At 40.5% G+C, this 12,240-nt stretch overlaps 1 protein-coding gene and 1 long non-coding RNA gene across 2 annotated transcripts; one reads left to right on the forward strand and one right to left on the reverse strand.

Moving 5' to 3' along the window:
• Positions 1-268: 268 nt before the first annotated feature.
• On the reverse strand, positions 269-1,139 carry LOC111850822 (uncharacterized). The gene is made up of 2 exons (XR_011989358.1): positions 1,039-1,139; positions 269-962 (listed from the first exon to the last, which is right to left on the reverse strand). It is a non-coding gene; the product is annotated as an uncharacterized lncRNA (long non-coding RNA).
• Positions 1,140-7,243: 6,104 nt separating this feature from the next.
• LOC111842579 (uncharacterized) lies at positions 7,244-9,495 on the forward strand. The gene is made up of 7 exons (XM_023809316.2): positions 7,244-7,470; positions 7,845-8,220; positions 8,302-8,399; positions 8,640-8,684; positions 8,768-8,869; positions 8,941-9,041; positions 9,130-9,495. The coding sequence occupies exons 1-7, from the start codon at positions 7,396-7,398 to the stop codon at positions 9,143-9,145; spliced, it is 813 nt and encodes a 270-aa protein (XP_023665084.1). The 5' UTR covers positions 7,244-7,395; the 3' UTR covers positions 9,146-9,495.
• The last annotated feature ends 2,745 nt before the right edge of the window (positions 9,496-12,240 follow it).

Below are 12,240 nucleotides of genomic sequence, written 5' to 3' on the forward strand. Positions count from 1 at the left end.
CTTATTTTCATCAACTTACATTTAGCCCAGGCTACCTTACCTTAGTATTTCACAATCTGCTCAGTTACTGGGATTTTCATGCACAATCATTTCTAGGGTTTACAAAGAATGGTGTGCAAATGTCGTGGTGCTAAGCTGTGAGTTTGGGGGAGCCACCCCCGGAGACACCGACTACGCCACCCTGGGAATTACACCCAGGGAAATAGTTCCTAACACTCCACAAAGGAAAGCACTCAGGTCCGTTATACACGGCAGCAGAAGACGTGACTCCACTTACAATCTTTTATTAACACAATAAAACACTGTCCACAATACAGAGTACAACCTCTGGGCTGGTGCACACGGGACAGGAGGTAAAGCAGTCAGGCATCCTAAAACAAAAGCACTACACCCCCATGCACACACACCAGGGCCCTGCTGCCACACACACACACACACACCACACCAAAGCTCCCTTCCTCCCAAGTGGCGTATCAACCCAGAACAGTCTTTAAAAAAAACACACAAAACTAAAAAAAAAACCCTAGCTCTAAACAGGTAAACCTGGAAGAACCAGTTAAAACAGAATTATAATCCACATTTACAATATAACTAAAGAGGCAAAGCAGCAGCAGCAACTGGAGGGCAGGCAATCCAGACCACAGCTGTAATAGAGCAGGCAAAACAGCAGCACTTAATGGCACGTCATGATCTTCCCAACTGGCTGGATAAACTCCCTCCGCATTGCCTGCAAAAGATCACGTCAGGCACAACAAGTTATTTAATACAAATAAATCACTGCCCGATCAAACTTACCAGCGAATTTGCAAAATAAGCCCGTTAGTCGCCAGCACCACCGTTTACCCCCAGCAACGTGCACCCAGGCATAACAGTTTGAATTAAGTTAGCCGAAACAGAATGGAGCAACATACCCACCGCCACCTACCAAGCAGTAGCTTCCAAGGAATCCATCGTATTCAGATCTATAAAATAAACCATACATTTAAACAGCCGCGAGGGTGACTTACAAGGACAAACGCGAAACAGCCCGCTGCATACCTTTAAACAGCGAAGTCAGGTAACCAAAAGAACACCTTGCCAGCGTTAGATTCCCAGCCAACCACTGCCACTTTTATAGGGTGCTACCTTGGAAACCAATAATCGCCCCGCAAATTTAAAGGCACAGCGCCCAAAATAGCTATTCTGCCACACAAAGGGAAAAACATCCGGTATGCGGCAGTCCTGTGGGGGAAAATGCCTTGTTGATGCTAGAGGTCAGAGGAGAATGGGCCGACTGATTCAAGCTGATAGAAGAGCAACTTTGGCTGAAATAACCACTCGTTACAACCGAGGTATGCAGCAAAGCATTTGTGAAGCCACAACACGCACAACCTTGAGGCGGATGGGCTACAACAGCAGTAGACCCCACCGGGTACCACTCATCTCCACTACAAATAGGAAAAAGAGGCTACAATTTGCACAAGCTCATCAAAATTGGACAGTTGAAGACTGGAAAAATGTTGCCTGGTCTGATGAGTCTCGATTTCTGTTGAGACATTCAAATGGTAGAGTCAGAATTTGGCATAAACAGAATGAGAATCCATCATGCCTTGTTATCACTGTGCAGGCTGGTGGTGGTGGTGTAATGGTGTGGGGGATGTTTTCTTGGCACACTTTAGGCCCCTTAGTGCCAATTGGGCATCGTTTAAATGCCACGGCCTACCTGAGCATTGTTTCTGACCATGTCCATCCCTTTATGACCACCATGTACCCATCCTCTGATGGCTACTTCCAGCAGGATAATGCACCATGTCACAAAGCTCAAATCATTTCAAATTGGTTTCTTGAACATGACAATGAGTTCACTGTACTAAAATGGCCCCCACAGTCACCAGATCTCAACCCAATAGAGCATCTTTTGGATGTGGTGGAACGGGAGCTTCGTGCCCTGGATGTTGTTGAATCAATGCCACGTAGAATTAAGGCAGTTCTGAAGGTGAAAGGGGGTCAAACACCGTATTAGTATGGTGTTCCTAATAATCCTTTAGGTGAGTGTATATATAATTTTTTTTAGAAAAAAATTAGTTTTATCTTTTCTAAATGTAAGACTGTACACTTAGTCTCTAACTTTAGTCTTTTGACTTGTTTTCCAACTGTGGTTTATGTATAGTGTGCATGATGGTGCAGTTCTTAACTCTTTCACTGTCGCCGCCTAGTGGTTCGGACGCATATACATAAGAACATAAGAACATAAGTCCAAATTTTCAATAACAAAAAAAAATGACGTTCAATAAAAGAAACAAATGTATCAAATCAACCAAAAACGGCTTGTTACACTACAAAAAACTTTTCAGATAATATCTGTAGAAAGTTGCGCAATTTTTGTGCCATGGATTTTTTGTAACAAGTAAAAATAAAATGACCATGGTAGCCATCTTTAAACTGGTCGAGTGTCAGGAAGTAAAATATAAGTGTTAATAAAATGAAAACTAAGCACTTCAAACTATTTCTTTCACGGCCAATAATTCATAAACCGTCACAGTATTAAGATAAAACACGCATTTTTCCATAAATATGACTGTAATGCTCTCAAATAGCTTGCTCACTCATCGTGGAAAAATGTCAGTCGGCATTCTGTACATTCGTGCAATGTTTTTTATCTTCAGAGTTTTAGAAGAAAACCAATGGATAAAATGACAAAGTTATCCTCGTTTGAAAGCTTGATCTCTTATGTACATAAATCAATCACTGTAATCCTTCATTGTCAAGTATTTTTTCAGATATATGCTCTGCTTCCCTGCTAGCACATTATTTTTTACGCACTGAACCTTTGCCCATGGTTATGTTTCGCCATACTAAACTTTTTACATGAACATCAAATTACAGTGTCATTTGCTTCATCCAATAGAGGTGTGTCTAAGGTTTGCAAAATGTGCTGATTGGGCATTGTTTTTCGCGCTGGGGACATGAATGCGCAACTTATTCTCTGCAGGTGCAGTATTTGTGGGAGTGTCTCGAGTACGCATTGCGCACGTAGTCTCCGTGAGTTTACCCAGTTATTTTCGGACAACAACTTTTTTGACTGAAGAAAAATGGCTCGGATGACTTTCACTGTTGAGAAAGCACAGAAGATGATTTTGAAGAGTGGTTCGGGGGAAGAAAGTGTCACTTTTATCCATTGATTCGATGGAGGAGGACGTTTTTTTGCGCGGAGAGGATGCAACGCTCGACATAAGTACATTTATTTACAGTTTACATTTTACTCTTTTATTCTATAGATTTTTATAATTCCGTGAGTCAGCAAATTACAATTAACATTTGCTTTGGTAACACTTGTATTGTGGTACATTGGGAAAAGTTCCGCATCGCCTTTGTCAAGCTTTGAAGTGTGCAAAGTAATGCAGCGCTTTTGGCTTTCACTTGGGCAAAATTACGCGGGGCTTTGTTTGGGCAAAGTTATGCGGGGCACTTGTCGGCTTTGTTTGGGCAACATTATGTACGGTACTTGTCGGCTTTGTTTGGGCAAAGTTATGCGGGGCACTTGTCGGGCTTTGTTTGGGCACAGTTATGCGGGGCACTTGTCGGGCTTTGTTTGGGCACAGTTATGCGGGGCACTTGTCGCGCTTTGTTTGGGCACAGTTATGCAGGGTTATGGTTAGAAACAAAATGTTTCTTATGACCCATAAGTGGTAATGCATTTAGAAAGAAAGACGCTATCCCAAAACACTGCTAGTTACACTGCGGCCATTTTGGATAGGTTTTGGATAGGTTTGGCACAAGTCGTGTGAATAAAATATAGATTTTCCTACAAATGTGTGGTGATGTTGTGTGACAAAATGTTACTTATGACCCATAAGTGGTAATGCATTTCGAAAGAAAGACGCTACCCCAAAAAACACTGCTAGTTACACTGTGGCCAGTTTGGATAGGTTTTGGATAGGTTTGGCACAAGTCGTGTGAATAAAATATAGATTTTCCTACAAATGTGTGGTGATGATGTGTGACAAACTGTTACTTATGACCTATAAGTGGTAATGCATTTAGAAAGAAAGTTGCTACCACAAAAAACACTGCTAGTTACACTATTGCCATTTTGGATAGGTTTCAGATTAGTTTAGGTTAGGTTTTGTATAGGAAAGGCTCCCAGTTGCACCATTTGCTCTTTCCTCCGTAAAACCTGTTCGGCTGCATCAAATGATATGAAATTGGGCACACATGTAGAAAACAAGTTTGGGAACCAGATTTTTAAAATTGGACCTATTCCATCATGTAGTTTTTGAAATATTTACAAAAATCCAAGACACAAAGACAGATTTTGTATTTTTCCAGCTGTTTTTGTTATATTCACATGTCCATAAATTATACACAGGTTATTCATTTCGTTATTGAACTTCCTACAATCAATTGTAAAGGGGTCAACTTTGATTTTAGGTATCAGGCATGTGTCTGTGACTTTTATATCTGAAGTTATAAGGTAATTATTCCAAAGAGGGAAGAAATGCCCCCCCATGCAAGGGGCCCCTGGTTCACTACATAGGGTTAATTGTTTAGGTTTAATTGTGTGCCATGTATGGTTTCATTAGACTAACCTAACAGTTTTGGAATTGCGACATCTGTTTTCTGATATTTGACTGAATTAGCAATTTTGGAATTGTGATGTGTGCTTTCTGGTTTTATTCGACTAACTTACCAATTTTGTAACTGTGATGTGTGCTTTCTGGTTTCATTGTTCAAAGTTCAAATCTTTATTGTCACATCATGTTACTGGTACAGTACATATGAGTGAAATTCTTGTGTGCTAGCTTCACAAGCAGTAGTGCTTGTGAATCTATATATAAAAAAAAATTAAGTACAAGATATACATATATAATATTAAACACATAAATTGCATGTGTGTATTTATAGTACTTTAGGATAAGTCTCTATCTATCTATTTGTCTATGGGCAGTGGTGGCTTGATGGTTAGGGAAGCGCACTTGTAATCGAAAGATTCCAGGTTCAAATCCCCCACCAAGTCACCACTGAGGTACTCTGAGCAAGGTACCGTCCCCAAGCACTGCTCCCCAGGCGCTGACTTAGCTGCCCCTTGCTATGTCACGAAAGTCACATATGGGTTAAATGCAGAGAACACATTTTGTTGTTGTGCACTGTGTGCTTTGCTATGGTGTGTTAACAATGACCACTGATCTCAAAATTTTAATTCTATCTAATTGCATTTTTATTTTTCCAAAGGACACAACATGGCTCGCAGAAAGCAGGCATGCCCGATATGTCACGTTTCTTATGTCAATGTTACGGTACATTTGCGTGACATACATAATGTGAACAGCAGCTAGGAGCGAAAGCTCCTCGTTTCTTCTAAGACGGGCCGCTTTTCTGGTCCATTAGACTGCCCAATCCCTGATTGTGCTGCAACAAAATTAAAACGGCTAGACAAGCACCTCCGACTAATGCACAATAAGAGTGGGGAAGAGCTTAAACTCCTCATTCATCGGACAAAATGTACCTCTGCAAGAACAGCAGTTCAAAATTATAGAGAGACAATAAAAGATAAGGATGGTGAAATGGAACAATTGAAGCGTCACATTAACAAGCTTGAATGCCGAATCGAAGAGTGTGAGGGACAGCATCCGGAAACACCAGGCAACAGGGAAGCAAGAAAAACACTTTTACTCGCAGGTAAGTCATTTTATGCAGTCATTTTGCAGTGGTGGCTTGATGGTTAGGGAAGCGCACTTGTAATCGAAAGATTGCAGGTTCAAATCCCCCACCAACAAGTCACCACTGAGGTACCCTGAGCAAGGTACCGTCCTCAAGCACTGCTCTCCGGGCGCTGTATTAGCTGCCCCCTGCTATGTCACGAAAGTCACGTATGGGTTAAATGCAGAGGACACATTTCGTTGTTGTGCACTTTGCTGTGGTGTGTTGACAATGACCACTGATCACTAAATTCTAATTCAAATTTTAACCTTCTGCAGTTGACGGCATTGTCGGCGATGCTGAATATCTTTCTTGTGTATTTCAGTTAGGGTTAGGGTGAGGTAAGTTTTTTTTAGGGTTACAGTTTGTTTTACCTGTCACTTGAAGATTGCTATTCACATTTTAAATAGCTGCACTAGAGAAGGTTAATTTTGTTCCTTTCTTCCAGATGTAGTACTGCCAGAATACAAGGAGAGCCTATTTCATGTCGGCGAGACAAAGAAAAAAACAAAATGTGAAGCAGGAAATTGGATATGTGAAGGGCTTTGTTAATTTTATGTGGGGCTCTACAACCGAGCAAGCAGCTGCTCATCTTAAACATTTAAATGACCCAAGCAAGATAAATAATTGGTTTAAACGTTTGGCAGAGAAATTTCAGGTGACAACCTGTAAAAATTATCTTCCCGCAGTTTGCAAATTTTTGCAGTTTTTGATTGACAGACGGCTAAAATCTGTCCGCCTTGGGCAAGCTATCTTACAAGGCATTCTAAGGAACTTAAAATTGCAGAGAATTGCCTTATCCAAAAAAATTGTAGGGCACCGGCAGCATGTGAAGGATCAAAAAAAAAAGAGGATGCCTTTGAAGGAACGCCTGTGTGAGCTCATCACAGAGCTACGGAGCCGAATTCCTGATTATCTTGGTAAGTGGGCTGCATTTACTGAATTAGCTGATCCCTGCTATGTCATGATGTCACATATTGGTTAAATGCAGAAGATACATTTTGTTGTGCATTGTGTGCTGTGATGTGTTGACAATGACCACTAATCAGTCATTTCTGGATTTTTTTTTAGATATTTTAGTTCATGTAATGTAAAAGGATGCTCGCTATTGTCTTGCAAACACCTTGCTGTTTTGGTCACAGATGACCTCTCTCAAGACCCCACAAATATTAGTAGAAAAAACCAGGCCATAGGCGCATTGGCCATGTACATATTTGCCTGCACCGGGCACCGGGTGAGTGTCCTCATAAACCTGACAATGATTGAGGTCCAGGAGTGTCAGGTCATGGATGATCAATATGTGATCCACGTGAGTACCCAAGAATTCATTGATAGTGTATTCATCTTAGGATTGTGACACACCAATGTAAAGTGCCTTGGGACAGCTAAGTTGTGAAAGGCACTATATAAACAGAAATTTAGTGAAATTAAACTTTTAAATTGTTTAACAACTTCATTGAAGTCATGTTTGTTTTGACTACATTAACCTGCTGTTTTCCACCTGCTGAGTAACACATTGTGCCATTCTCAAAGGTCTCCAGCCACAAGACCTCCGGCTCATTTGGGCGGGCTAATATTGCACTTAATAACAGGGAGTACTCATGGCTTGAGGCCTTCATTAAAATTAGGCCTCAGCTACCAGGGTACTGCTACAACCCAGAAACATTTTTCTTCTCATCATCTGGACAGCCGCTTAATAAGCTGTCTGAGACAGTGATGGAGACTACTACCAGTTGTGGGATGCCCCGCCCATATTCTGTTTCAGCGATCCGCTCAACTGTGTCGACTTGTGTGAGTATGAATTTACGTGTGTTTTCTGCTATCTGACTAACCTAGCAATGCCGGATTTGTGACGTGTTTTCTGGTATCTGACTAACCTAGCAATGCCGGGTTTGAGACGTGTGTTTTCTGGTATCATTTCACTAACTTAGCAATGCCGGGCATGTGATGTGTGTTTTCTGGTATCATCTTACTAACCTAGTGATACAGGTATTGATATGTGATGTTTCTGGTATCATCTGGTAACTTAGCAATGCCGGATATTCTGTTTCAGTGATCCGCTTCACTGTGTTGACTTGTGAGTCTGAATTTAAAGCCGAAGTACTGTCCTTAGTGTATGACTAAGACTAGCTATAATCTTATCTGTTTATCCATCTTTTTCACAGATTCACAAAAGCTTGTCTGAGGAACAGCGCCGACTTGTGGCACGGATCATGTGCCACAGTACTGAAACGGCAGATCGCTTCTATGTGGCGGAGCCGGAATTCCATGAACTCCAGCGGGGTCGGGCATTAGTTAATGACGCACTGGGTATTGGAAAGGGGGGGGGACAGAGGGTGAAGGGGCAGCTGCAGCCACAGGCCAGCAGCACACCGTTGACTTATAGACGCCGGATGGTCTTCAGCTCCTCCGATGAAGAGATGACAAGCATGTCATCCCAAACCAAACCCACACCAGGGCAGTCATATAGCGGAGAGTGCAGCTTTCACATGCCTCATCAAATTTTGGCAGATGACTTGACTTCTGATGAGGAAGATCAAAGTAAATATCAGTTATAGGTTAGTTGGTGGAAAGATGGTAAAGATGCTAATGATGTTAATAAGATATATGTTTCGTCACCAGCTATTTGCCCCGTGGTTAATAAGGAAGTGGAGGTGAACGAAAAGCAGGGTGATAAAGATGATCAGGAGGAGGAGGATGAAGAGGATGATAACCCTGAAGTAAGTCTCACAATACTTTTTATTAGCAATGGAAAAAGCAGATTTGCAATTGCAACATGTTTTCCGATATCATTACAATAATTTAGCAACGCTGGAATTGCGAAATGTTTTCTGGTTTCATTGGACTAACCTAGCAATGCCGGATTTGTGACATGTGTTTTCTGGTATCATCTTACGAACTTAGCAATCTTGGAATTGTGACGTGTTTTCTGTTATCTTACCTGTTGTTTCTTGTGACAGTGTCCGAGTCCACTTCCAAAGCAGGTGGAGCACATCACAGGACAGGTGAGGCACTCGATAAATTTTTAAATGTTTTGCATACACACATGTATGTCATGAAAGACATGTTGTCTGTTGTAATATTTCAGAGACTTATCTACAGAAGAAAACTGGTGTATCCGCAGGAGCTAAAACAAATGGTGCGCACCAAATACAAGGAGTATTGGAGCACGACAATAACAACAGACATTGTAAGTATAATTGTAAGTATAATCTTTTCAATGATCATGAACAGTAACCAAACAGAATATTGTCTTTTCAGATGAATAAAGTGCTCCTCAATTGTCCAGACTTGCTGTCATTCTGCAAATCAATGGAGATGACCGTGTACAACCTAAGAAGCCTGATACGACTGTTGCAAAGGTAATGCACTTCACAATTAGCCCAACAAGTATTCTGTTACTGTTATGGTTGTCCTTTCTGATAACCCACCTTTCACTTTTTGTTTCAGGGAAGATGGTGTGTAAAACAGCTAAGGTCAGGCCATGTTTTGTCAGATTTTTGATTTAAAATTTGGACGCTTCAGTTGCTGTTTATTTTTGAAAGAAACTTTTTTAATTGTTCAATGTTTTTGAACTTTGTAAAGCTGCAGATGTCAATTTGGAAAAGTTTGTGGCTGTTTAAATTTTTTGAAATATGTTTAGTTTCAGTGGCTGTTTAATTTTTTGAAATAGATTGTTTTTGAAAAGCAGCAGATATCAGCCTATCTAGTTTTAATCTTGTCTTTTAATTTTGAAAAGTTTGTGGCTGTTTTAATTTTTAAAAAATATTTAGTTTTTCAATTAAGGTTTTGATTTTAGTTTACGTGCAATTTAAATTGTATCATTTGTTTTTCTGCCACAATGTTCAAATAAAAGGTTTTGTGCATTAATTCGTGGTAAAGTTGTCATTTGACTAACCTTCAATTTCAGAATAGTAATGTGTGTTTTCTTGTAGTTAGACTACTTCTAGTTAGACTAACTTACCAATACTGCAATTACATGTTTTCTGGTATCATCTTACTAACTTAGCAATCCCGGAACTGCGACGTGACATTTCTGTTATCATCTTACTAATCTAGCAATTCCGGTACTGTGACGTGACTTTTCTGTTATCATCTTACTAACTTAGCACTTCAGGAATTGCGATGTGACTTTTCTGTTATCATCTTACTAACATAGCAATCCACTTATTGCTATGTGTCTTTCAGGTATTGCTATGAACGTAGCAATTCCAGAATCATCATGTGTGGTTTCTGGTATCATCTTACTAACGTAAGGCCTCAAACTAACAATGTTTCTGAAACTGGACAGCATACTGTACAATCCTCCAAATAGATGTCCATCAAAATTATGCCTAACTTAGCAATTCTGTAATTGTGATATGTGGTTTCTGTTATCACCTTACTAACGTAAGGCCTCAAACCAACATTAGGGGGCGTCACGGCCGAACCGTATGACCTACACATCTGACCTTTGGCATGCATAAAGTAGATCAGCTCTGGATCAAGTCTGCCAAGTTTTATGAATGTGACCCTTACGAAAGGCCTACAGTGACCTCTTTAATTTGCTATTGTCGGCAATGTTAAGTTAATGTAGACACCATACCTCTCATTAGACAGGCCATAACTTCAGGTAGCAGTGACCTAAGAAAATGATTAAAAGTGCTCCTGATACTAGACAGTCTGCTCCTAAATGTAATCTATACATGTCCATTAAAATTATGCCTCCTTAATTTAAAACCAAGGCATATTTTATCATTAGTGGCTGCACTTTTTTGACTAGGCCTCAAACTAACATGTGGGGGCGTCACGGCTGAGCCGTACGAGCTAGAGGTCTGAAATTCGGCCTGCACAAACTAGTTATACGTATTAATAAGTGTGCCAAGCCTCATGAACGCAGCACTTACCAAAGAGCTATAGTGGGCTGTAGAATTTGCTAAGTTGGGCAATGCAAGTCAATGGGGACATATGAGAGAGTAGGCCGTAAACGAACATGAGGGGCCGTAACGGCCCAGCCGTACGAGCTGCAGGTCTGAAACTCGGTGGAGACATACTAGACGGATGCCTGATGAAGCACGTGCAGCATCATCAGTGCCGACCTGACCAAAAAATTTCTACAATGTTTTTAATATTACAAAACCAACTTTGTTAGTGATATTTCCGGAAACGTGCGTTTTCCGGTTTGACTAACTTAGCAACTTCGGAATTGTGACATGTGTTTTCTGCTATCGTCTTACTAAGTTAGCAAACCCGGAAATGCGACGTGTTTTCTGGTATCATCTTACTAACCTAGCAGATTGGGAATTGTTATGTGTCTTTTCTGGTATCATCTTACTAACTTAGCAATTCAGGTACTGCTATGTGACGTTTCTGGTATCATCTTACTAACTTAGCGTTTCCGGAATCGTGATGTGTGGTTTCTGGTATCATCTTACTAACTTAGCACTATAGGAATTGTTATGTGGCTTTTCTGTTATCATCTCACTAACTTAGCAATCCCGGACCCGCGACGTGACATTTCTGATATCATCTTACTAACCTAGCAATTCCGGTACTGTGAAGTGACTTTTCTGGTATCATCTTATTAACTTAGCACTTTCGGAATCGCGATGTGACTTTTCTGGTATCATATTACTAACTTAGCAGATTAGTAATTGTTATGTGACTTTTCTGGTATCATCTTACTAACGTAGCATTTCAGGTACTGCTATGTGACGTTTCTGGTATCATCTTACTAACTTAGCGTTTCCGGAATCGTGATGTGTGGTTTCTGGTATCATCTTACTAACTTAGCACTATAGGAATTGTTATGTGGCTTTTCTGTTATCATCTCACTAACTTAGCAATCCCGGAACCGCGACGTGACATTTCTGGTATCATCTTACTAACCTGGCAATTCCGGTACTGTGAAGTGACTTTTCTGGTATCATCTTATTAACTTAGCACTTTCGGAATTGCGATGTGACTTTTCTGGTATCATCTTACTAACTTAGCAATTCAGGTACTGCTATGTGACGTTTCTGGTATCATCTTACTAACTTAGCGTTTCCGGAATCGTGATGTGTGGTTTCTGGTATCATCTTACTAACTTAGCACTATAGGAATTGTTATGTGGCTTTTCTGTTATCATCTCACTAAGTTAGCTATCCCGGACCCGCGACGTGACATTTCTGATATCATCTTACTAACCTAGCAATTCCGGTACTGTGAAGTGACTTTTCTGGTATCATCTTATTAACTTAGCACTTTCGGAATTGCGATGTGACTTTTCTGGTATCATATTACTAACTTAGCAGATTAGTAATTGTTATGTGACTTTTCTGGTATCATCTTACTAACTTAGCATTTCAGGTACTCCTATGTGACGTTTCTGGTATCATCTTACTAACTTAGCGTTTCCGGAATCGTGATGTGTGGTTTCTGGTATCATCTTACTAACTTAGCACTATAGGAATTGTTATGTGGCTTTTCTGTTATCATCTCACTAACTTAGCAATCCCGGAACCGCGACGTGACATTTCTGGTATCATCTTACTAACCTGGCAATTCCGGTACTGTGAAGTGACTTTTCTGGTATCATCT

Source organism: Paramormyrops kingsleyae, chromosome 2, assembly GCF_048594095.1.
Source record: "Paramormyrops kingsleyae isolate MSU_618 chromosome 2, PKINGS_0.4, whole genome shotgun sequence".
Classification (NCBI taxonomy): domain Eukaryota; kingdom Metazoa; phylum Chordata; class Actinopteri; order Osteoglossiformes; family Mormyridae; genus Paramormyrops; species Paramormyrops kingsleyae.